At 43.7% G+C, this 26,617-nt stretch overlaps 1 protein-coding gene across 1 annotated transcript in view; it reads left to right on the top strand.

Annotated features, from left to right (window-relative positions):
* Positions 1-243: 243 nt before the first annotated feature.
* Positions 244-26,617, top strand: part of LOC311143254 (bromodomain adjacent to zinc finger domain protein 2B-like) — a gene marked incomplete at its 5' end in the record, with an annotated part of 39,939 nt that continues 13,565 nt past the window's right edge. The window contains 21 exons of the mRNA XM_084179068.1: positions 244-421; positions 5,333-5,560; positions 7,248-7,409; positions 7,922-8,115; positions 8,341-8,544; positions 8,899-9,483; positions 10,301-10,967; positions 11,187-11,480; positions 12,455-12,515; positions 14,059-14,167; positions 14,414-14,515; positions 14,973-15,186; positions 20,159-20,251; positions 20,479-20,540; positions 20,994-21,059; positions 21,998-22,063; positions 22,552-22,596; positions 22,857-22,883; positions 24,052-24,117; positions 24,392-24,532; positions 25,594-25,848. Of these exons, the coding sequence (XP_084035194.1) occupies positions 244-421; positions 5,333-5,560; positions 7,248-7,409; positions 7,922-8,115; positions 8,341-8,544; positions 8,899-9,483; positions 10,301-10,967; positions 11,187-11,480; positions 12,455-12,515; positions 14,059-14,167; positions 14,414-14,515; positions 14,973-15,186; positions 20,159-20,251; positions 20,479-20,540; positions 20,994-21,059; positions 21,998-22,063; positions 22,552-22,596; positions 22,857-22,883; positions 24,052-24,117; positions 24,392-24,532; positions 25,594-25,848 (3,819 nt within the window). The remainder of the gene's footprint in view (positions 422-5,332; positions 5,561-7,247; positions 7,410-7,921; positions 8,116-8,340; positions 8,545-8,898; positions 9,484-10,300; positions 10,968-11,186; positions 11,481-12,454; positions 12,516-14,058; positions 14,168-14,413; positions 14,516-14,972; positions 15,187-20,158; positions 20,252-20,478; positions 20,541-20,993; positions 21,060-21,997; positions 22,064-22,551; positions 22,597-22,856; positions 22,884-24,051; positions 24,118-24,391; positions 24,533-25,593; positions 25,849-26,617) is intronic.

The following is a 26,617-nucleotide window of genomic DNA, read 5'->3' as shown; positions in this document are numbered from 1 at the left end:
TAATATGTGATCAAATACTTGTCCTTATTTTCCCTGTTGCCTCAGTGAAAGCTCTCTGTGGGTTTGTTTAGGAGATTCTCTGGCCAGTGGCCTTAGCTAACCGGAGATATTGTTGAGGGGGTAATTAACATGTGAGAGGGGGAGAGGCTCAGTGGGGGGTGTGGTGGGAGTGTTTGGTTTTTTTCCTCCTCTTTTCTTCCCCTGCCTTTTGTAAGTGTGTTGATTGGATTGTGTTTGACAGATATGGAGTCTGGAGAGCGGCTGGCCTCCCCATCGTCAGCCCCGTCCTCCCTGCACATCGCCTCCTCCACTGTCTCTTCTGTCGGCTCCTCACCTGCCCCTGCCTCGGCCAAGACATCCTCCTCCAAGTGCAGCCTCACCCCCAGCCGTGCCGTCCTGGGCTCCCCTCTCACCACCTGTGGTACGTACACACACTCTCTCTGTCGTGCACACACACACACACACACACACACACACACACACACACACACTGATGCACAGATTAATCACGTTACATGCAAACACATGGGCTGTATTCACCTTTAACACATCATATTTCATTATTCTCCAACTTCAAATTAAACAAGAAAAGAGCATTCCTGAGTGTTAATTATGAGGGTTCATTAAGATAAAGAAAGCACCGTCTTCTCACACTTCATTTTCTGATAGTTTGTGTAGAAATTAAAATGCTTTTGCATTAATGGATGCCAACAATAAAAAATCCTCTCTGTGTAAGACGTCGCGCACCCGCTCGGATGTTTCTTGACAACCTTTAGCACCAGTTTAGCCCGTTGTGATTTGACGGGTCTGTCAGCCAAATAGAGACTGCTGTGGCCGCTGCTGCCTCGAATATCCTCTGTTTTCTCTGAATACTAATTGTGGTCAAAGCCATAATGTGGCGAGAAGCGATGATGCATAAACTGTCAGATTACCCTGACCAGAAAATAACATGCAAATTTATCATCTGTGATTTTTCTCCCTCTTCTTTCATAATTAAAAAAGAAATACATTTTTTTTTTTTTCATGCTGTTACAATGAAGAAGCCATTAGACATTTTGCTCATACATTATACATTTCTATCCCCCTACACACCAACCAAACGTGCTCAGAGATTTCTCTAGATAAGCTATTTTGGACAGAGAGCTGGAATTTAAATGCAGAAAGCACAGCACCTCTGAAGTCACGTTGCGGTTATGAGAATAAAGCAAATTTTAAGAGATTTCTCATCCCCCCCGGTGGAAAGCAAAGTAAAGATATTACATCTCCTGTGTTAGTTACTCTCTTTCTAAGTGATTTAATTACACATGCATGCTATACTTATGGTTATTAATTCATGAATTTACACTTGTCTCACGCATTACTTTTCATGTTTGCAAATGCATTTTATAATGCAATTTTCAGATACTAATTCTCAATCGGCTTTGGATATTACTAACCTTTTTAGGTTGAAATGGGGGAAATAAGTTTAATTTCACAGTGCTTTGAATCGATAATGGATTGAAAAATTGTCTTTAAGCTGATACAATGTTCAACCGAAAGGGCTTGATTGAAATCTGAAATAGAAAGTGCTCCTTTATCTGGAAGTGAAATGGATGATAAGACGAGGAGTAATTGATGCAGTCCTTTTGCTGTCACAGATGCAATGAAAAAGTATACGTTGGTTGATTTGAACTGACGAGCGTGAAACTCACTTCATATTTTATTTTCATGGCAAAGTTGTGTAGGCCTAACTAACTTATCTCCACATAATTTAGACCTACATCAGTTTCTATCTAACAATACCAATACCAAGATGTCAGGGAATTATAAGAATTACATGCAGATAATCTAGACCTGACATTGGCCTTTATAGTTACCATTTATCCCATAACACTTATTTGCATTCTTGTATAAAAAGTGTTTAGTGTGTGAGTGTGAATGTTGTTTTGAAAATGGGAAAGCTGAAATCACATGCTGTAAATTGTAAGCAAGCTGCTTGGAAGAGCTAGTGCACAGGGTGGGTTTATAGACCAGTCACAAACCCAGACCATAAATCCTTCAATATAGATTGAAGGAGAATGCATAAAGTGAGATGGGGAATCAGTAATGGATCATTACAGAGACCTCCACTTTATATCCTGGTAAGATTTTTACAGCAATATCTTTTTGGTCATTTAATATGAATTCCCAAGTTCAAGAACATTGGGAAACGGCAGCACTCCACAATGTTTTTGGGCAATTTCAAGCAAGTATTGCAAAGCAGCCATGGAATTAGCCATGGAATTAGGCCAACTATATTTGACTATAAAAAATTTAGCCTTATAAACTTAATCAATTTGCCATTGTACCAAGTGAAAATAAACAAACTAATCACTCCAGATTTTTCTTTTAATTATTATAAATTGACTTGAAATTCAATTTTAGGACGTAAGTTGACAGTTTTATTTCTTTGGGGGATTTAGTAATGTTATGAGGAAATGTGTTCAGTCATCTTTTTTAATTATGCCAATCACCTGGCTGGCACATGGTACTGCCTGTTAGAACAGCAGGTACAAGCTTCTCTGCACGTCTGTGCTGCTAATTGAGTTTCCATTAAATATGGTCCTTCAGTACTCTAGTCTATCTGACTGTGAGAGAGGACAACATGCAGGGTTCCTTGCCAACATAGACATAGACTGTTGTGAATATTAAAGTAATTAAATAGTTGTATTTATCTAGGAAAGTCCACTCAATAATCTCTTGTGGACAGACTACCTAAACATAACTAGTACTGTAGATCTGTCGGCATGCTATAGGATGCGTGAGGTAACGAGCAGCATTAGTTCTGGATCATGAGTTTTTGTCACTGGTTAGTTGGACTTATCAGTATTAGGCGAAGGTGTTGCTTAAACTGCTTCGCTTCGACAGATGAGGCAAGCCAAATTGAACTATGCATGAGCGCACCAACTGTTCCGGACTACTGTGAGATCGCGCTCTCCGTAGCCAATGTGAGTCCCCTCCTGTACTCCCTGTTCACCAACAACTGAGTGGCCGCGCACGACTCCAACACCATCATTAAGTTTGCAGACGACACGATGGTGGTAGGCCTGATCACCGACGCGATGAGAGAGCCTACAGAGAGGTCGTCAGAGACCTGGCAGTGAGGTGCCAGGACAAAAACCTCTCCCTCAACGTCAGCAAGACAAAGGAGCTGATCGTGGACTACAGGAAAGGGTGTGCCGAGCACACCCCCATCCACATCGACCGGGCTGCTGTGGAACTAGTCGAGAGCTTCAAGTTCCTTGGTGTCCACATCACTAAGGAACTATCATGGTCCACACATCAACACAGTCGTGAAGGGGGCACGACAACGCCTCTTCCCCCTCAAGAGGCTGAAAATATTTGGCATGGGCCCTCAGATCCTCAAAAAGTTATACAGCTGCACCATTGAGAGCATATTGACTGGCTGCATCACCACTGGGTATGGCAACAGGACCCTAAACAGCTTCTACCCCCAAGTTATAAGACTGCTTTGGCTAGCAGTTTCCTTTTGCAAGGGTGGATGCCTTGGCAAACCGGGAATCTCAATTTCTAACACACCTCCCCCCAAACCTAATCGAGCAGTTGACGAAATTATGCAAGGTTTAGTTCTGGGTTAACCGAGATTTCCCACTAAGTAACAATTTACACTAATTTCCCAGGAGTCCTGGGAAGTAGTGATCGGAGAGAAACAATGTGGTGTCCAAATACCCATACTAGCTACTGCATACTCATTTCGGCATTTGAGCTACTAGAATTCACTTGTCTTTTCCAACTCGTGTTTGACAACAGCTGATAATCAAATTGACGTGCTGTACCAAAATGAATGAATGGCGGGGGTCAACGCAATTGCGCATCAGATGCATTCGGAGTACTATTTTAGAAATTTCACATACTATAAAACATAATTTGTTGGCATACTATTTAGTACGCTAGTACGGGTATTCGGACACGGCCACTCTAATGCTCCAAAATTCCCCATTCGCAATGATGCACTCTAAGCACAAAATCTCCTACGATCAATGTTCCCTCTAAATCGCGCACTTCTTCCAGGACTGCGGCACAGAAGAAATGCCATGCTGCGCAGACACACAAGATATTGAATTTCACTTAGTTCGCCCCATTAGTTTGCACTACATAAATAAATGTTTTTTGTGTGAAAAATAAGCCAGTAGGCAGAGGGGTAGCCTACATTGTCTAATTCTCTGTATGGGAATAATAATAACTTTTATTTTATAAAATGGTTTCTTGCATCATACAACACAACACAATACAATGCCGTTTACAGTCACCTATTTGGCCCATGGTGTTACAAACCAAGTAACAAGTAATTAATGTCAAACCCAAATGTTTTTAAAGGTCTCATGCAATGTAGGCCTGCATTGAACACCACATATAGGCTACTGTAGGCTATATCATAGAAATCAAAAGCTATTTCCATGTGAAAATGTTATGGAATTTGCTCCATTGGTTTTGTTGGTAGGCCTACATTCTGCTCAAATAGCCACATTGGCTACTGTCTAAAACTATTAAGGGTACAGCCTCAGTGTTCACTGTAAACGCACGCCGGAAGTTGCACAGAATTCTCACAATGTTCAAGTTTCCGCTCACAAGACCTACAATTTGCTCAGTGCCCCAAAATTTTTTAGGGAACATTGCCTATAATATCTCTGTTTTGTCAGCCTTCAGAGAGTACCGGTAGTGGAGAACCAGGAGTGATCTGTTAGTTGCATCTGTTAGGTGCAGGAGGAGGATCCCTGGGATTGCATTATCAGCTGTTCAAATGTCCTGCGCCAATTTCAACATACAGAAAAAAAAAAAACATGAAATGTACATCCTTGTAAATACCTTGTATTTTTCCCCCCCACCAAACCAAATGCAGTTTTACTTTCATTTAACAAAATGATTCTGCAAAATGTTAATGATGCAATTTTGTTGATGTTGCAATAGATGCGTCTGCCTTTATAATCGTATTCAAACAAGAGCAATAGCACCAGGCGCTTTACAAATGCATGATGATCTCTCTCTGAATAGAATCCGAACAGCCTCCCACAACCATGTCTCATATTTGCAAAAGCATGTTTGAACAGATCAAGCAGAATCCGTGGGAGTCTTTTTCCTTTACACCCACTAACCAGCGTCTTTATTGATAATGCATAAAACATGATCTCTTCCCAACCAGAGGATGTTGTAACAGATCCTTAAGGAGACTTTATTGCGATATTAAACATTAACAGTCATACGGATGAATTATTTAGCTATGGGATTTTAGCTACATGGTTTATGTATCTAAATTCATACAGACGCTTCATTTAGTCGTTTCCTCCTTTTCCAGGACACTTGTTCCGGGCGGCGGGCGATCAACATTTCAACATGTCTACAGTCTCAAGTGCCTTTCCCGTCGTCAACCACCCAGCATTTGGTCTGTACACTACCAGCTCAGGGCGCTCAGAGTTTGGAGGCCTGGGCTCCCTGGGGGCGTCTGCTGCCTTGGCTGCTCACTCCCAGCTAGGAGCCTTTCCAGGTAGGAGAGCCTTGACTACAATCCATTATAAACTAGATGGTAATGAATTGTACAAGCTATAAATGCATCAGTATCTCACAGTGAATAACATATTGGCACCCTATTCCCTATATAGTGCACTACTTTTGAGCAGACCATATGTAATGTACTACTTTTGCCCAGGGACCATAGGGCTCTGGTCAAAGGTAGTGCACTATAAAGGGAATAGAGTGTCATTTGGGACACAAACACAATCATTTGATCAGTTCATTCTGCCTTCTGAGAGTTCCCAGAATGTGTTGTTATTAGGCCCAGCCAACTCCCACAGAGAGCCCAGCTAGCATGCATCACCTTTATGGTATCGTCCATCAGTTCAATAGGCAGCATTCAGGACATGACGTTTATAGATTGGGAAGGTTCACAGCACCACCTTGACCTCTGAGAAAACAAGATTGGACCTATCACACTTTTCGAGCTAAATGTTTTTTGTGTTACATGATTTTTTTTTCTATCACACTCAGAGGAAAATGGTGTTGGTTAGCGTCCAGGAACTGTATACAGTATCTGGAGCATGTGAATATGAAATGTACCTTTTAGACATTGTGACGTTCATAACAAGAATCACAAATGAATCAGGAGTATGTAGTCAACTTCATCAAGCACGAAGGGCTTATTAAGAAAGGCTCATCCTTTGTTTAAAAATGGCCTTTTTGCCTTTATCCAGATTACAACTTCTCATTTCCGACTAATTGAAAATACAATTTTGTTTAAAGTATCGCCTTTTCTTAAACAAGCCATACAAAGTTGGTTACAATTTCATTTTTATCCTCCAGAAAAGATAGAACAAATATTACAACAAATGTTATGGTTAAACTCAAATGTACTAATTAATTTTAAAAAACATTCTTTATGGATATTTTTTTTTTTTATGTGTATTATATTTATTAATGATATTATGAATAGAAACGATGGAGTTATGTCACATATGCAGCTATCTAAAATATATGGGAATGTCTGCTCAATCCAAACTTACAACCAACTGATTGCAGCATTACCACAAAATTGGAGGAGGCAAGTGGAAAAGGGAGAAGGTAGGGAACTTGTTTGCCTGCCATGTATTAAAGATACAAATTGGCTGAAAGGAATTGGCATAAATAGACAAATATACCAGTTTCAACCATACAGGTAGCAAAATAAATGGGAAGAGATTTTCGATGTACCGATTCCATGGCACATGGTTTATGAACTGGTACAAAAAACAACACTTGATTCAACACTTCAAGTTTTTCTATTTAAATTATTATTTAAAATTCTTGCCACCAACATAATGTTGTATGCCCCATATATATATATATATATATATATATATATATATATATATATATATATATTTGTCCTCTGAAAAAAACTAACATTTTGAATTGCTTTTGCCATTTTAAAGGGAAAGGGAGAAAGTTCCTGCGAGACTGTTTTTTCAGCTGTGAAATATCCAGCATGTATGAGCCTCAAATGTGGAGCTATCCTCTGGGATTTACAATTCTCAACATGTTTACAATTAAATGGGCTGAAATCAGTGAGCCAGTGGAATGCACCGGTCATCTGCTGAGATCTGTTCAAAGAGAAACGGAAAGATTGAACAGCCGAAACCCTGGCTGTCTGAAACAGTGTGTCATCACTTAGATGCATAACAGTGAAATCACTGGCATGGATTCTCATGCATTCTCTCTCCTCTCCCTCTACACCCAAGAATGGTGGCGGGCAGCTGAGGCTCAGGGGCGTGGAGCTGCAGCCTTCTTTCCCCATCTCCTGGGGCTCCCGCCCATGTTCCTACCCCAACTCCAGCAGAGCCACGACCCCAGCCCCTTCCAGCCCCGCACCCCCAGCAAGAACGGACGAGCCACTGCCAAAGGTAGGCAGACAAAGACAGACAGGCGCACGCACGCACGCACGCGCACACACACACACACACACACACACACACACACACACACACACACACACACACACACACACACACACACACACACACACACACACACTCTTGCCAGATGTTTTCCCTACTCTGCAAGCAATTTAATGAAGCAAGGAACATTTCTGCATAAAAGAGAATGATGTCCTTATGGGCACAGGTACAACATCAAATATGTTTAATTGACCCTGGAGGCAATACGAAGACATGTAAATGCATAAATCAGTTTGTAAGCAGGTGCCGGGTGTCTCACCAGTGAATATGTTAACCGGGAGATCCTCTTGCTAATATAATGAGATTTTTCCTATTAGTAAGTGCTTTGGCAAGTTCTGATAACTCATCATTTTAGAGAACTGTCTTTCACCTTGTTTTCCTCTTCATGCTCACTGTACTAAAATGGTTGTTCCTGATTCATAGTTGTGGTATCTAACTGTGTTTCCTCATGGTCTAAGGAGTGAATGAAGCTGTGAATGGCAGCAGTATCTCCACTCTGTCTGAGAGCAGCTTCAGCACAACCACCACTACGTTCTCAACACAGGGGAACACGGAGAAACAGAAAGCCACCAACGGAAGCGTCAGAAGCCGCAAGAGCCACCAGGACATGACTCAAGTGAAGGAGAAGAGCGTTCAGAAAACTAAAGAGAAGGTTAGTAGGATCACCAAACGCATATCTGGCAACTAATAAAATGGCTTACCCAGGAAAAACTAGTCCAAAAAGGACTAGTTTGTGGTAAACATATCTGGAAACGTTAATGTCCCACAAGGATGGATGCGATCTAGACAAACATTGACATCTGAGATGTGTGCTGTTTGCTATGGTATTCTTTTACCCTATTGACTGGAATGACTCCATCACTGTTCCCTGTTATAGAAACTCAGCAAGAAACCAGTGGAGGCGTCCAGCAACAGTGACAGCGAATCAGGGTCTTCCTCGGATATCTCCAGCGACGGGGTGAACAGCAGTGACTCAGACGACCTAGACGAGGAGGAGGAGGATGATGATGATGAAGATCAGAGCAACGACAGCGATGATTCTGACTCTGAGAAGGAGAGCCGTGTAATGAGGAAGATTAAGGTGTGTTTCAGATTTCAGGCGCTTGTCTAGTTTAACTGTCCGGGTCGAATTGTTAACTCAGTAGCCATATATCTGGACTCATGCATACACTATTTTAACATGACATGTCTATGGTTTGTCTATGGTTTGTCTTTTGAAAATGTTATACTTTCCTCTTTGTTCCAAGCACACTGTGATGCTCTCAATGAATGTTAATCTCAGTTAAATGTCAAGGGCAGCTCCACTGGTGGGTGGCGCACTGGGCGCCCAACCGCGTTGCCCGTCAGGGCTGCCATTGTGGGCTGGGTTGAGTCAGAGCTGACATGGAACTGTCCTCCCCCTCCTCTCTCCTCCACCTCCTCTTCTCACTCTCAGAGCCTGACACAGACCACTGCCAACAGCAAGAAGAAGAGACCCCGCGCTGCTGAAGGCGAGAAGGAGAGGGATGCTCAGGACAGCCGGAGTGGTCTGCTTCAGAAACATCCAGACAAGGCCTTTCTCCATTCCCTCCACTACCCGCTCCAACCCTCACTCCAGCCCCCAGCGCTGTCCCAGTCCACGTCCCTAGTCTTCCAGAGCTACAGGAGCAGGGAAGAAGAAATCAAGCAGCACACCAGTGTGATCCAGGCTACGGGGCTGGCCAGTACTAAACCCTTGGCTCTGGTCAAACCACGCAGGGAGGCCTCATCCTCTCCTCAACCCACCAGACCCTTCTCTCTCTCTTCATCTCCCAAGCCCGTCTCCCTCTGCTCCTCCCCCAAGCCCTTGTCTCTCTCCTCCTCACCCAAGCCTCCCTCTCTGGCTTCGTCCCCCAAACCACCCACCCTATCGCCCTCACACAAACCCAAATCTCAGACGGGCTCCCCCAAACCCCCCACCCTGTCTGACAGTATGAAGTCGGGAAGCAGAAACTTCCTGGATGAAACCTTGTTACACATCAACAACTTTAAATTGAAACAGGTGAGTCTTGATGTATGCAAATGATTTGCCTTTTCATTGTTTTGTACATGTGTGTAATGGTCTGTTTTCCACTCATTAAAAGAAGACTATTCGATTTAAGTCTTTCTCCAAAGTAATATTGATAACAAACTTTTTTTTACCAAGAATTTCGGATATGGATATGTAGTATCTCCCATTTCTTCTTGACTATCATTGTTTCTGATTTGCAAAAGGTCAGCTTCCTCTCTACAGAAAATTAAATGTCTAAGCAGTTATCAGCAGTTGGATTGCGTTTCATGCCGGCTCCCCCTGTACATGACCGAAAGTGACAATGCAGTTAGTTAGCTTTATTGGAAATACTTCACTAAAGCTGACACGCAATTAACTCAGTAATGCTTTAGGAAGCCCGTTGTTATCAAAAGGGAAAAATCTGCCTTTTTCCAAGGATTCAATTATTATTGTTAATCTGAACAGTGGTGATAGCATGTCAATCTATAACAAGACCTTTGGAACGGGATTTTAGTACAGCCGGAGTTTAGTAGAGGTATCTCCAAAAAGGAAGTTGATTGCTAAGCCTAGAAAACGGCACTAAACAGAAAAAATTGCCAAAGATTGTGCCGAACAGTTTTTTAATTATTTGTGTACCTTGTTCGACACCGACTTGTTTTAATATACTTTAATGGGAGAGACCCTCTTCTTCATTGTCATTCTCACTGAGCAATTACAAGTGCATTTCTTATTATTACATTTTCCATTCACAATCTGCATTAATGCAAATGACTGACAGCTCGTATAATTACTTCCATTCTCTTCTTCCCCTCTTCCCTCTCTCCTTTAGCCCTTCCTCTCCCAGGAGCACTTCAAACAGGCCTTCCCTCTGCCACTGATGCATCAGGACCTGTTCAAGAGCCAGAAGAAAAAGAAAATGGCCGCCTCATCATCCTCCTCCTCATTAGCACCGCCCAAACTGTCTTCAGAGACCCCGAGCAGTCACGGGCTCCCTTCTCCACACACCAACCACTCCAACCTGTTCCTGGCCTCCTCCCTCCTGGGCCCCCACCCCAATGGGGTGATCCACAGCACGGTGCAGGAGGCCCCCTTGGCCCTCATCACCAAGCCTCGCAGCAGCAGTCAGAGCAGGAGCACCATCAACAATCCTCTCCTGGCTGCCACCAGCCCACCCTTCTCTATGCCTGTCAACCTGAGCACTGGACACAAGGAGCACAGCTCTGGAGCCCTAGGCTGGGCCTCTACCTCACCGGGCCTGGCCCACAGAGATGGGAAGAGCAAGGCCCAGCATAAGGCTCTCCACACGGGGAAGGGTGTCTCCCAGTCCCAGACCCACCTGGTGCAGTCCCTGGTGGAGTTGTTCCGGGACACAGAGTCGGACATTCCCAGCAGTAAGGACTCCGACGACTCCGTAGAGGATGAGGACGATGAACATGATGATGACGACGACGAAGATGATGACGACGATGAGGAGGATTCTGACGACAGCCTATCAGGTTAGTCAGTTCAGCACGTTAATGTGATGCACTTCTGAAACAGCACTTACATCTGGTATGACTTTAAATGCTTCATCGCCACTTTAGATACAGATTCAGCAGATACTTTAAAGAGGTTCCTTCAAGAGGCCTGTGATTATCAGTGTGGTTGAATGTGAACTGAATGTTAATTGGAGAATGACTTATCAAGTCCTCCACTCCCACTGGTGTCCCCTGCAGAGTCTGAGAGTAATCTGGAGAGCGACTCGGACTGCTCTGAGGACGACGTGAAGGACCGCGACGAGACCACCACGGACACGGAGGCAGAGAGGACCCCTCTGAAGCGCACCAAAGGCTCCTCTTCTCTACTCAACACCACCTCCTCCAGCCTCTCAGCCAGCTGCTCCCCTCTCAACCTCCAGGTCATCAAGGCATCCAGTGGCCTGCCCACCCCAGCCATAGTGACCAGCTCTGGGGCCTTGGCCTACCACAGCACCCCCTCTTCCTCATACACTCTCTGCTCCATTCCACCAGGTACCAATGGAACTCTCAGCTCATCTTTGCTCTCTAACCCATGGCTCTCCAATCCTGTTCCTGGAGAGTTACCCTCCTGTAGGTTTTCGTTCCAACCCCAGTTGTAACTAACCTGATTCAGCTTATCAACCAGCTAATTATTAGAATCGGGTGCGCTAGATTAGAGTTGAAGCGCAAACCTACAGGATGGTATCTGTCCAGGAACAGGGTTGGAGAGCCCTGCTAAAACCAGTGCACTACTCTCATGGCTGCGTCCCAAATGGCACCCTATTCCCTATATAGTGCTATTTGGGACATGGTGGTGGGCCTTGAGGCTGTTTGTTGGCAGTCCAGACTGTTATCTCCTTCTTCCATTTGCTTAGTCAGATCACTCAGTTCAGTCCAGCAGGAAACATTGTTCAGCGAGTCTCTCGATGCAAAATGACGTCTCTGGTCAAAAGTGTTTGTGTCATTGTTTTGATGACCCAGAGCAGGCCCTTTGAGTCTATTGATTACCCTGGCTGGCATATGTTTAACCTGTTAGCAGCTGAAGCACTTGGCTGGCTCAGACCTCATGATTACTGCAGTCTGAGTCTCTTTTTCCTAATAGCTGCATGTTGGAATATTTTTGTTGTTGTTGTAGTTCCACTCCCATATAATCATTCTTAGCTCTATTCCTTGATATCGGCTTTGACATGGTCAATTTGACAAGGTATTGTATTGCTAATCCTGTGTTGATGTGTCATTTCTAAAAGCAACAGTGGTTAAAAGGACCCTATGGTTTTGCCTGTTTCTTTGAATAAAACAACTGAACATAACAGGCTGAAATGTTCTTAAGGTACCCTTGTCTGGTGGGTGGAGTTTTCAAGCCATTGTTTTCCCCTGGGCAACTGAATTGACTAGGCCACCTCTGGCCAACGCGACAGGGTTTCTGCATTTGCTCAGGTCACAGTGGATCTGTCCGACCGTTCTAATGAGTCCACTCTTTCTCCCAGGAACAGGGAAGAGAAGGAGAGTGACAGATGAGAGAGAGCTGCGGACACCTCTAGAGTTTGGGTAAGATATGCACCATACATACATACATACACCACTCAGAATGTCACTGGAATGTGACAAATACAATTTGATTTGATAATGCATAGTGCATTTAATGTAAAAAAGTTGAATAATAATCTAACTGAAACCGAACCGACATCAAAAAGCACTAATCGCTCAGCACTACCCACTGTACAGTACCTGCATCCTTATTCCCTATATAGTGCACTACTTTTGACCAGAGCCTCCATTTGGGACGTAGACATTTAGCTACCCTAGTACTATAATATGATGGTGTGGTGATTTCCTCTGTCCCTCAAACAGTATGGGTGGTGATGACTAAAAGGGGTTTAAAGGAGCCAAGTCATAGTGGATACATCCCAATGATCCCAATCAGTGAGGTTCCTTTTTCCAGAGCAGTGATGATACATCGTCAACAACAGAGTGGCTAGACGAAAAACAGTAAACAACACAAAATCCCTCCTTCCCTCCCTTCATCCTTCTCTCCCTTCATCCTTCCCTCCCGCTATCCCTCCTCCATCCTTCCCTCTATCCCTCCTGCCTTAAACTCTCCCCTCCTCAAACTTTCCATCCCTCTCTCTTTCCCTCTATCCTTCCATCCCTTTTCTCTAACCCTCCCTCCCTCCCTCCCTCAGTTGGCCCCTCCAAAGCCCAGGCCTGACAGTAAGCAGAGTGGCCAGGAAATGAGGCGCTGCAGCAGTGATGGTCAGGGGTTAACCACATCCAGTCTCAACAGACACGCAACATTAGCAGCTCCAGCACCGTCCCACCGCCCCCCACAAACCCAGCAATGCTGCACTCAGATCAGGGTGTCTTTCATCTCCCACGGATGTTTCTCATCAGCAGGTTCAAAGAGGAAACCGAGGCGACAAGCCTTATATATCAGTCCCCTGCTCTGCTCTGCTTAAGACCCAGGATGCATCCCAAATGCCACCCTATTCCCTGTATAGTGCACTACTTTTGACCAGAGCCCTATGGGTTAGTGTACCATGTAGGGAATATGGTGCCATTTGGGACGCAATCCTCAGGCCGTTTCTGTTAGGAGTCCAGATGCACTGATGGAAGTGTCGTGTGGTGTGGTGTTCCTCTTGGCAGCTGTCCATCCAGGAGAGTCTGATTACTGCTGGAGTCATACAGGGCTCACAGGGCAGCCAGGCCACTCAGTACAGAAGGCACAGCTGTAAACAGCTCATTTAGATAGCTGACCTCGTCAACATCAGGATCTAGCTGTCTGCTGAAGGATTGGCAGCTCGGAGAAGAGCGTGTAACAATTCTAGCTGACTAAGTGTTGTGTAAAAGAAAAAAGATGGTGTAAGACTGTAGCACAAAACAACTTAAAGTTTCCACCCATGTACCTTGATATACAATATAGACAATACAATTCATACTGCACTTGTGTAGTCCCTCTACTTTGACTGCTTGAAACATTACAAAATGATACATGACTGCAATATATTTGTACTGCACTGTATCGCTCTGACCAATAGTGTGAATGGGATTGTGTTCCTGTACGTGAGTCACTTGTAACTTCCCTCCATCCTAGGTGGCAGAGAGAGACGCGTATCTGTAATGTGGCGGGCCGTCTGCAGGGAGATGTGGCGTACTACGCCCCGTGTGGGAAGAAGCTCCGGCAGTACCCCGACGTGATGAAGGTAAGATCATACCTCACAGGTCACTAGCATTGGCATTAGCATCCTCTCTTCTATATATCGCTCTCATATTAATCCTAATAGATTTGAAGCTAATGTTAATGATTGAGTTTTTTGAATTGTCTCCAGATTTTGATCAAGAAATACATAATTTACACCCAAACCAATAAAGTTGCTGTTATTAACTTAATATTTGCCTTAACACTGATCTTTTGTCTCACCAAAGCCTCATTATGTTCTTCTTTGTAGTATCTGTCCAGAAATGGAATAAGTGACATCACACGCGATAATTTTAGCTTCAGTGCAAAAATAAGGGTTGGTGACTTCTATGAAGCCAGAGAAGGACCCCAGGTGACTGTCCTCTCTTTATTGACCGTTTTCTCCCTCCCACAGAGCAGAGTCATCCGTAGCCTAAAGTACTGTATATCATTGTGTTAATATTACATTCACATGAAAAGTTATATTGCTCTATTGTAATATGAAGGCCAGGCGCATATAGTTAAAGGGATAGTTCACTAAAAAACGCTATTTTAAGATGGAGCACTTTCAGTACATAGAAAAGAATGTGATGATGATGTGTCTTTCTACATTTAACAACAATAACCAGTGAATAAGAAGAACTCCATGATGTCTAATTGATTCATACTTAAAGGCAGCAATCACATAGATATATGTATTTAAGCTTGACGTTCATATTTTTTGTCATGAGGGATGTTTGTTTATACTGTATCAAGTATAGTTATACCTCAGTGTAAGTAAATTGAAGGTTCTAACTGGCTGTCCCTCGTTCTTCTCTCCTGCCTATAAGGGATTGCAGTGGAGCTTGTTGACCGAGGAGGAGGTGATTCCTCGTATCCTGGCCATGAAGGGGAGGCGTGGGCATCCCCCTAACCCTGAGCACCAGAGGACAGGTGACGAGGGCCCCCGGTCCAGGCGCAGGAAGGGCCGACTTCCGAACGTTGGCGAGGCCGACTTCCCAGGCGCCACCGACGCCAAACTTCTACGCAAACTGGAAGCTCAAGGTGGGTTCAGTTCTCGCAAGCATCACTGAGGTACACTACGTGACCAAAAGTATGTGAACACCTGCTCGTCAAACATCTCATTCCATGGGCATTAATAAGGAGTTGGTCCCCCTTTGCTGCTAGAACAGCCTACACTCTTCTGGGAAGGCTTTCCACTAGATGTTGGGACATTGCTGCAGGGACTTCCTTCCATTCAGCCACAAGAACATTAGTGAGGTCGGGCACTGATGTTGGGCGATTTGACCTAGCTAGCAGTCGGCGTTCCAATTCATCCCAAAGGTGTTCGATGGGGTTGAGGTCAGGGCTCTATGCATGCCAGTCAAGTTCTTTCACACCGATCTCGACAAACGATTTCTGTATGGACCTCGCTTTGTGCACAGGGGCATTGTCATGCTGAAACAGGAAAGGGCCTTCCTCAAACTATTGCCATAAAGTTGGAAGCACAGAATCGTCTAGAATGTCACTATGCTGTAGCGTTAAGATGTCCCTTCACTGGAACTAAGGGGGCTAGCCAAAACCATGAAAAACAGCCAAACCCAGATTTGTCTGTCGGACTGCTCGATGGTGAAGAGGGAGTCATCATTCCAGAGAACGCATTTCCACTGCTCCAGAGTCCAATTGCGGTGAGCTTTACACCACTCCAGCCGACGCTAGGCATTGCGCATGGTGATCTTAGGCTTATGTGCGGCTGCTCAGCCATGGAAACCCATTTCATGAAGCTCCCAACGAACAGTTCTTGTGCTGACGTTGCTTCCAGAGTTTGGAACTCTGTAGTTAGAGCTATGCCCTTCAGCATTCGGCAGTCACGTTCTGTGAGCTTGTGTGGCCTACCACTAAACGGCTGAGCCGTTGTTGCTCCTAGACGTTTCCACTTCACAATAACAGCACTTAGGTAGGTGAACTGTTGCTATTTTTAACCATTTAATGTGGCTGAAGGTACAAACATGGAGAGCAAATCAAGTGCACTATAGGCTTACCGCTGGCCAATCGAATGGCTCAGATTACCGTGTCTCCAGTAATGTAGCAGGCATAAAAAAAAGCTACAGCAAAGTTGATACTGTGAGATTTCAAAACGTTTAAAACTATGACTAGAGAGAGACTGTCAACGAATACAGCAAAGAACTGCTGTTTTTGAGTGAGTTCATGTTTAAGTTCTTACTCAGCACTGTCAACACTTTGTATTCAACACTTTTATAAGCCATAAAATGAGCGTTCTTCCTATTTCCAAGCACTGCAGCAGTAATGAATGAATAGGAAAGTGTATCGATAGGTTTGCGTTGTTATTATTAGCGGCTTGGGTCTTTTTTAATATCGAGGAATATTTCACTTTCTCTGTTCATAGGAGTAACAACATCAATTTGTGCATGAGGCAGAAGTAATGCGGTGCGACTCGAGTTTCGCCACCAGCTGGAAGACGGTGCCCCTTTTTGGTCAGTGTCCGTTGAGGAAAGGGAGAGCGGAGGGATGTTGAGAGGTAGACCCTCAGTCTGCCACTCTCTCCCGCCGCTGAGACTGACCATCAGATGCAGGCACCATCAGCCCAGTAAAATAAAAATAAAAAGCTAATTATTTAAATGTATGCTCACTCAGCTGTGCCTCACAAGTAATGCTCAGCCCGTACTCTACGCAGACCGGTGCAGCATAAACAGTCAGAGCTGCAGTAGGCCTATGTGCAAATAGACCATTGCCATATATGGATCTGTGCCATTTACTTTGAACTGGACTGTGTTTACAGCATGAGCGGTCGTGAGTAGATGTGCTTGTTTTGAGATCAAAGCGAGAGCTGCATGTAGCCACGTGTGCACATTTAGTTCATATCCTTTACTAGTTAGTGAGTTATTAACCCAGTTATAGATAATTTGTAGTGAGCAATATGGGGGGAGTGATTTGCTTCCTACAAGAGCACAAAACGTGTACATTTCTAGACATCTTTGAAAAGCGAGTCCAGTAAAGAGCTTTTTTTTGTCTTAAAGGGGTAGTGTTGTATTTTGAGACAGGCTTGAATAAGCTAAGTAGCCAATAAGCAGAGGGTAGCATGATTTGTCTGATTATCTGTATTAATGGGATGGGAATAATAATGAATTTTATTTTGTAAAGTGGTTTCTAGCGTCAAACAACACAACAACATTTTCAGTCACCTCCTTGTCTGAAGGACAAGGAGATAAACAGGTTAATGTCAAGCCCTGCATGTTTTTTTTTTTTTTATCTCATGGAATGTAGGCCTACATTGAACACCACACATTGGCTGCTACTGTAGGCTGAATGATAGAACAGCTATTTCCATGTTAAAATGTTATGGGATGCATTTTCTCCATTGTTATTGATGGTAGGTCACTTTGGTAGGCCTCCATTATGATCAAATAGCCACAGTAGTCTACTTGGCCACTGTTAAAACTGTAATTTAAAGCCGGTACAGCCTCAGTGTTCACAGTAAATGCGCGCTGGAAGTTGCACAGAATTTTCACAACGTTCAAGTTTGCACCCAGCAGACCTGAAATTTGCTAAGTGCCCACATTGTTTTAGGGAACATTGGTGTCCACATCATTTTGTATGTACAGTGCATTCAGAAAGTATTCAGACCCCTTGACTTTTTCCACATTTTGTTAAGTTACAGCCTTATTGTAAAAGGAAAGGGAGAGCGGAGGGATGTTTTATATATATATATATATATATTTATATATATATATTTTTTTTTTTCTCATCAATCTACACACAATTCCCCATAATGACAAAGCAAAAATAGGTTTTTAGAATTTTTGACTGAAATATCAGATTTACATAAGTATTCAGACCCTTTACTCAGTACTTAGTTGAAGCACCTTTGGCAGCGATTACAGCCTCGAGTCTTCTTGGGTTTGACACTACAAACTTGGCACACCTGTATTTGGGGAGTTTCTCCCATTCTTCTCTGCAGATCCTCTCAAGCTCTGTCAGGTTGGATGGGGAGTGTCGCTGCACAGCTATTTTCAGGTCTCTCCAGAGATGTTCGATAGGGTTCAAGTCCGGGCTCTGGGTGGGCCCCTCAAGGAGATTCAGAGACTTGTCCCGAAGCCACTCCTGCGTTGTGTTGGCTGTGTGCTTAGGGTCATTGTCCTGTTAGGAAGGTGAACCTTCGCCCCAGTCTAATGTCCTCAGCGCTCTGGAGCAGGTTTTCATCAAGGATCTCTCTGTACTTTGCTCCGTTCATCTGTGTCTCGATCCTGACTAGTGTCCTAGTCCCTGCCGCTGAAAAACATCCCCACAGCATGATGCTGCCACCACCATGCTTCACTGTAGGGATGGTGCCAGGTTTCCTCCAGACTTGACGCTTGGCATTCAGGCCAAAGAGTTCAATCTTGGTTTCATCAGACCAGAGAGACCATCTTGTTTCTCATGTCATCTTGGAGAATGTCTGGGACAAACAGCAGAGAATTGAAATAGAGACAACTATAGAATCGCCAAGAAACGGTTTGAAGGTCTGAAGAAAAGACTGTGACGTTGTACAGCAGATACAATGAAGTAGTAGAGGATATGGCAGAGGACGTGCCCAAGGACAACGCATCAAGCTCAGACAACGTGAAATACTACTTACCTCACCATGCAGTACTTCAAGAGGACAAGGTGACGACAAAACAGAGTGGTGTTTGATGCCTCGTCCCATGAAGATGGCAGTCCATCCCTCAATGACTGTTTACTCACAGGACCGAATCTGGATCTGCTCAGCATTCTGATAAAGTTCAGACTACATGAGATTGCATTCATGGCAGACATCAAGAAGGCTTTCCTGCAGATATCCCTAGCAGAGAGAGTCAGAGACGCCGTGAGATTCCTCTGGCTCACAGGCCCACCAAGGAGAGAAAATGAAGAGGAGCTGAGGATGAACAGAGTGGTATTTGGAGCTTCCCCAAGGCCATTCTTGCTCGCAGCTACAATCAGGAAGCACCTGAAACAATATGAAATAGAACAACCAGAAGTTGTAGAGACATTGAGTCACTCTATGTAGATGACTTCACTGCAAGTTCACGCGATGTTGAAGAGGCTTACTTTGTGACAACTGCTGTGAATGCTGTCGACTGCAGGCATGGACCTCTGCAAGTGGATGACCAACTCTCCTGAACTGGAAACAAAATGGGAGGCGAGCACGTCAACTGACCACCCGTTGGCACTAGAAACACAAGTAGTGCTGAAAGTTTTAGGTTTTGTGTGGAGACCGGGAACAGATTACTTTGTTTGACCTCAGGCCGCTACTGAGCATTGTAAAGCAAAAGGTAAGCACAAAGAGAAGTGTCAGAGTGACCTGTCAGAGTGACCATCGTGTTCTTGGTAACCTCCCTGACCAAGGCCCTTCTCCCCCAATTGCTCAGTTTGGCCGGGCGGCCAGCTCTAGGAAGAGTCTTGGTGGTTCCAAACTTCTTCCATTTAAGAATGATGGAGGCCACTGTGTTCTTGGGGACCTTCAATGCTGCAGAAAGTTTTTGGTACCCTTCCTCAGATCTGTGCCTCGACACAATCCTGTCTCGGAGCTCTACGGACAATTCCTTTGACCTCATGGCTTGGTCTTTGCTCTGACATGCACTGTCAACTGTATATAGACAGGTGTGTTCCTTTCCAAATCATGTCCAATCAATTGAATTTACCACAGGTGGACTCCAATCAAGTTGTAGAAACATCTCAAGGATGATCAATGGAAACAGGATGCACCTGAGCTCAATTTCAAGTCTCATAGCAAAAGGTCTGAATACTTATGTAAATAAGGTGTTTCTGTTTTTTTATTTTTAATAAATTTCCCAACATTTCTAAAAACCTATTTTCACTTTGTCATTTTGGGGTATTGTGTGTAGATTGAGGAACATTTTTATTTAATCCATTTTAGAATAAGGCTGTAACGTAACAAAATGTGGAAAAAGTAAAGGGGTCTAAATACTTTCCGAATGCACTGTATAGTGTATCTTTAAAGCTTCTGTAACCAATAAAAATCTCTCTTCTGTTGCAGAGGTAGCTCGACAAGCAGCCCAGATAAAAATGATAAAGAAACTTGAAAAGCAGGCCATGGCACTAGCAGCCAAGGAGGCCAGGAAACAACAAGGTACAGTAAGCTAGTGTTGTTGTTCTGTGAAAGCTGCTCTTGTGACAATGCCATCCTGTTCTCTACCATAACAGTTTTTCCAGTACAACCCTCACAGTACAACCGTAATCTCAATGTTTTCTTTCTTTCTCTCTGTTTCTCTTTCTGTCTCTGTCTTTCTTTGATTTTCTCTCTCTTGCTTTCTCTCTCGCTTTCTCTCTCTCTCTTTTTCTCTCTCCCTCTCTCAGCAATCATGGCTGCTGAGGAGAAGCGGAAACAGAAGGAGCAAGTGAAGATTGTAAAGCAGCAGGTAGGGAGTTGCCTACAGCACGATCATTGTGTCATGTACAAAAGCTCACCACTCGGATGCATCTGTTCACAAATTGTGTTTTTGATTGGACGGCTCCAAGGTGAAAAGATCCCAAGCAGAGTTAAATGCTTTGAAATCTTCTCTGAAGGGAAGATGCTAACCTTCAAGATGCTACATTCACTTAATCTTCATTAGGGTTACTAAATTCCGGGAACTTTCAATAAATTCTCTGGCTTTCCCCAAATCCCTGTTGGAGGTTTCCCGGAATCAGGTGAGAACAAGCAGGAAATCCAGAATCCTTCAACCAGGAATTCTGGAAAACCAGTGGGGGATTTATTGAAAATTCATGGTATTTTGCAACCCTAATCTCCATTAGAACTACGTATACAGGCCCCCTGTTCTAACATGCATGGCTGTAGATTGAATTCATTTTACCCCCCCCCCCCCCACCAGGAGAAGATCAAGCGAATTCAGCAAATTCAAATGGAGAAGGAGCTCAGAGTGCAGCAGATTCTCGAGGTGAGTTATTGCAGAAACATTCCGAAACACTTCCTTTTTGCAGTTGGTAGGACTTTTTCTAAATCAACCAACGGCTATTTCAAAATTCTGTGGTTGCACCTTTTCGGTTCTGTCTCTTGACTACATGTGACTAACGCTTAATTGGTTTTTCACAAAGTACCATTGAATATTAAAATCTCCTCAGACCGTGATGGGATTCGACACAAAATACCATCTCTCAGACAATAGTCGCTAACAGTTTAGCACAAGGAGGTGAAAAAACTATTTTCCATGAACAGCGCTAATAGAAGCTCCAAAGTGTTTTAGCATTACTAAATCAAATTTCAGTTGACATGGTTGGCAAGCCGCTCTTAACAGGATTCCTCTATGCTTGTAATTACATATTGAAATTTGGCTTAATTTATTCCGACTGGCTGCTGGTATTTTGTAACAACTACAACTAGTTTGTCTTTTTAGTGTTAATGGGAGGAAATAATTATCTCATTGCACAAGATTGCAATATTTTATGCTTGACATTGCCAGTAAGTCCCTGCTGCAAGTGGGACTAGTCTCATTCAATATTATCCTCTCTCTCTCTGCTCTGAATTGAACAGTTCTATCTATGTTGCACATATGGCTATTTAATAGGGTGTTTACTGTTAGATAGTGTAGTCACTAGAACCAAAATATGTATTTTGCCCTGCATGTTTATTTGTGAAAATTGTCTTGATTTTAGTTAATCAAACAATGTTAGCCCTCCCACCTGACAGAAATTCAATATTTGCTTCTAGTAGGAACTAGTGATAAAAGCCTAATCTTACACGAGCATAAATGGATTTGTCTGTGTATTTCTGTACTGCCTATCGGCATATAGTACTGTCCATGTGCTGTTGAATGAAGTGTTGAATCTGTCGAGGTTGTTCTGTTGCATGACCTGTAGACCTGTTTTGCATGCGCAGACTAAAAGGAAAAGGAAGGAAGAAGCGGCAAATGCCAAAATAATGGAGGCTGAAAAACGAATCAAGGTTAGTTTAGATGTCCTGTTAAAATAATCAACCATTAATTTGTGGCCCACTCCACCTCCCACTGTTGCCTCAAGCCATACAACCCCTCTCCTGTCGATTCCCAATCTCCTACTTGCACCTCATTGCGTCATTTAGGTGAATGTAAAGCAATGCTCATCGCTCCAAGGGAATGCTTCTCTGTGTTTAGGGAAATCTCCTTGTCACGCAGAGCAGACCTTTTCCATGTTAATCAGTGTCATAAAGGACATTACATTCTGTCTCTGCTTCCTGCACGTCTTGAAAAAAGAAACTATGGCATTTCCATTTCACATTAGTTACAACCTGCCCGGGCTCTTTGCCTGTCTTTCAATCAGATTAGTGAGGGATTTGAACTTCCTGTGGAATGAAGTAGAGAAACCTTATCCGTTTGTGTCGGCTGCTTTTTTTTAGATGATGGAAATGAGGGGTATGTTTGGATTGTAATGTCGTTTATCTTTTTCCCCTTGAAGGAGAAGGAGATGAGGAGGCAGCAAGCAGTCATTTTGAAGCACCAGGTATGTATCTCTCTCCTGCACCACATGATGCCCAAAGCCCATTTTCACTTTCAGTTCTACTGGAATCTTTTTGGAAAAGGGTTCTTTTTGATATAACTACTTGACAAATTCCCTGTCCAATTCTCCATGTCGCTTTGTTAATTTCAGTTTTGATGACCCTCGCTTGTCACTCTTCTTGGGGTGGGGGGTTCTTCTTATATGAACTTGGTTTTTAATGAGTGATTTCTGTTTCATAATACTTTGCCAACTCTTTCTCCCAGGAGTTGGAGAGGCATAGACTAGATATGGTATGGGTATGTTTATTCTTGCACATCTAACACCGCATCGTGATATTGGTTGTGATATGGTTGTCAAAGCAATGCATAAAGTGTAGCACTGGCTGCCATCATACTACATTCTTCTGCATGGCTTTCGAGCAAAGTGCATTGCGTACGTACGTCTTGCGCTATTTGTTCTTGTGCAAGACAAAAACCGATATCTGCGCAAATAGACAAGAACTTCTTGACTCATTCAGACTACATTAAGGGGAGCAATGCACTCTATCATGGTCCTAAAGATGTGACATCCATTGCCTTGTTTTGTTGTCGAGTGAATGTAAGTGCTTGAAATCCAGGTGTAAAAGTCAATGTAGAGTATGTTGCAGTTGTCCATTTTACCACCTGACAAATCAGACCCGTCCATCGCCGGCTTTTCTCCTGCTTGTTGACATCAGTTTAAATCACCAACCTCACAGAAACATTTTCATTCATCGTTTTGTTGATGTGTTTCTTGTTCCATATTTGAGATTTGATTTCTGCTTTTGTACACAAACCTAGTTACCATAAGTTACAATAGGCTAAAGACAGGCAATGATAGCATTGCTTTAAACCCATGCCATACTAAATATAAATTAGGAGTGCCCTCAGTACATGCCTAAGATAAATTCCTTACTACAAGGCCTCAATCTCCAATTGAATCCATTAATGTATTTGTGAGAGGTAACTTGCTTTTCTGTAGTATTATCTTATTTGCATTCTGATATAAGAAGTTATTTTGCTTTGCTTTTCTCCAGTGAATAGAGAATGAAACTGTAGCAGCTTTTAGCTTAACTTTATAACACAGAATAATATGACATTGCCTGTTTAATTCTTAGATGCTGTTGTAGAATTAGCACTTCAGTTTGCTTATTGCAGGCATATTCAGACGCATTCAAGCCGACTCTAACTTCAAGCTTACACTTTGTGTTGACACTGCCCTCATACCTGATGCTTTGCCCTTTTAGATAGTTGGTTGTCATTATTTTATTGACCTCTGAACCTATGCTATAATGTTCACAACGATGGCCATACTTCTGTTTGTCGTCGTTTGTTTGTCCTACTATACTGTATGTGTCATACTAAGCTGTTGTTTGATGTCTATATGAAGTGGCCTGTCTGTGTTGAGCTGTGTTAAGTGTGGCTGTGTGTGCTCTGTCAGGAGAGGGAGAGGCGGAGGCAGCACATGATGCTGACGAAGACCATGGACGCCCGTAAGAAAGCGGAGGTGCGTGATTCACAACTCCTCCTCCTTGAAACTGTTACAGCAGGCTTCTGGCTATTGCCTCCTCTCCTCAGTTCCTCCTCCTCTTATTTTTTTAAAAACGATATGGCTTGTGAATAAAAGAGGGAATCGGGCCCCAAGCAATTTTCTGTGAAAGTGCGGCAATTTATGAGCAAGGAAGGCCTAGTGTTGGGCTGAATTGTGATGACATAATCCTTAACACGATTGTCTGCAACGGTGCATGCACTGTTAACTTGGTCTGTAATTTGGAACGTAGGAGCGGGAGCGCTTGAAGCAGGAGAAGAAGAATGAGAAACGGTTAAAAAAGGAGCGGAAATTGGAGCTTAGAAGACTGGAAATGGAAATTGCCAAGGAGCTGAAGAAGCCAAATGAAGACATGTGCTTAGCAGATCACAAGGTATTCACTATTCATAGGAGCTACTAGTGGAAATGTATAAAGGGAGAGCTATGAGCCTTCTATATCTATGGCTATGAGTGTGCCATCACTCATAGATTAGTTCTCCAACCGCATTTCTATTAGACGTTCTCTTTGATATCCAACCTAGAAATCGTTAATACTGGCCACATTTAATCACTGATCTGTTTCTTTGCCTGTTACCTATTTAATCAATATGATTAGAGTGTTTTTAAATGACACCAGTGCTTTATTGTCTAATGATAACATCTTCCATATTGGAATAAATGGAAGTGACCATGGTGCTTGCCTACGGAGCTGTGAGGGGAACGGCACCGCCGTACCTTCAGGCTCTGATCAGTCCCTACACCCAAACGAGGGCATTGCGTTCATCCACCTCTGGCCTGCTGGCTCCCCTACCTCTGCGGAAGCATAGTTCCCGCTCAGCCCAGTCAAAACTGTTCGCTGCTCTGGCACCCCAATGGTGGAACAAGCTCCCTCACGACGCCAGGACAGCGGAGTCACTCACCACCTTCCGGAGACATTTGAAACCCCACCTCTTTAAGGAATACCTGGGATAGGATAAAGTAATCAAAAAAAACAACAACAACATTGTAAAGTGGTTATCCCACTGGCTATAAGGTGAATGCACCTATTTGTAAGTCGTCTGCTAAATGATGTAAATGTAAAGTGAAGTAAACACAGGTACAGGTTAGAATACTGCCATCAAGTGGCTGCTCCTAGCACAACACTGACCAGAGGATTTCTGAGAGCTGCTTTCTCATGATTTCCACCAGACAGAGCATTGAGCCCCTGGATAACCAGTTCACAGATCACACATCACATCAACCCTGTCTCCATACGGCTCTCACTAAACCTCACTGCATACGGGTCAAGCTCAGTTTGCCCTACTTGAATCTGCAGCTATCTCTCAAGATTTTGCTCTTACACTGCATTAGGAACCTTGAAATTATAACAAGTGCACAGCACACTACTGTAGTTACATGCTGTAGTAAGTTATTGTAGCAAGTATGTGTAACTGAATGTCCTCCCTCCGTTCCCAGCCTCTCCCGGAGTTATCCCGTATTCCGGGCCTGGTTCTACCAGGAAGCAGCTTCTCTGACTGTCTGATGGTGATGCAGTTCCTGCGGAGCTTTGGGAAGGTGCTGGGCTTTGACGTGGACGCCCACATACCCAACCTGAGCGTGCTGCAGGAGGGCCTGCTCAACCTGGGAGACAGCATGGGACAGGTCCAGGACCTGCTGGTGCGCCTGCTCTCAGCTGTGGTGTGTGACCCTGGACTGCCCCCAGGACACCGGGTGAGGGACTTTACAGTTTAGAACTACACACATGTAAACACACTCATCGCGCTCACACTCATCACACACTCATAATTACTAAAAGGCATACATACAATCTGATGAATGCTTGCAGCCACGTATATTCGCACTTTTCCACATGCTGACACACCCATAATATCAGCAGTTGTACAGTATATTCTGATCTGCCTTCATATAATGTACTGTATGCACTATCCACAGCTTAGAGGGCTGCACTCGCAGCACTGCAGAGCTAAAGACGAGATGCCCCTACTGTAATCAGAACACACAAGTGGGGCATTATCAATATCTCTGGCTCTGTGAGGCTAAATGAGGGGCTTATCTGTTTTGGAGGGTATCAGTGTTTATAGCTCTTAATACAGCTTCCACAGTTATACCCCCACATGTAGAATTCATCCCCAAAGCATTTTCTCTCCATGCTAATCTACAGGGCTTAGTCACACTTTTATGTGGCTTTCCATTATTTCTTCAAGGAACCCAGTAGACTGTCGCCTATTATGGAGCCTCAGTCGACGTTGAGGGAAAATGTATCCCTGAAAAGAGAAGAATGTAGTCCCCTCTAACTGTCCTCTGTGCTGTGGGCTGGTCTAGTGGTAGTGCTGCTGCCTCCGGACTACGTTATGCCCCTAAAGGCAGCGGTTCGATCCCCTGTTCCGCCACTCATTTTCTCTCCTGCATCCTTCTCCTCTATCTACATCTCTCTCCTAAACACGTCAATGAAACTTGAAAATGTCTTAAACAGTATATG

This window comes from Coregonus lavaretus (genome assembly GCF_964263955.1).
Source record: "Coregonus lavaretus genome assembly, chromosome: 16".
NCBI lineage: Eukaryota > Metazoa > Chordata > Actinopteri > Salmoniformes > Salmonidae > Coregonus > Coregonus lavaretus.
Note: the sequence above shows the minus strand (reverse complement) of the source record. Positions and strands in the feature narration are given on the sequence as shown.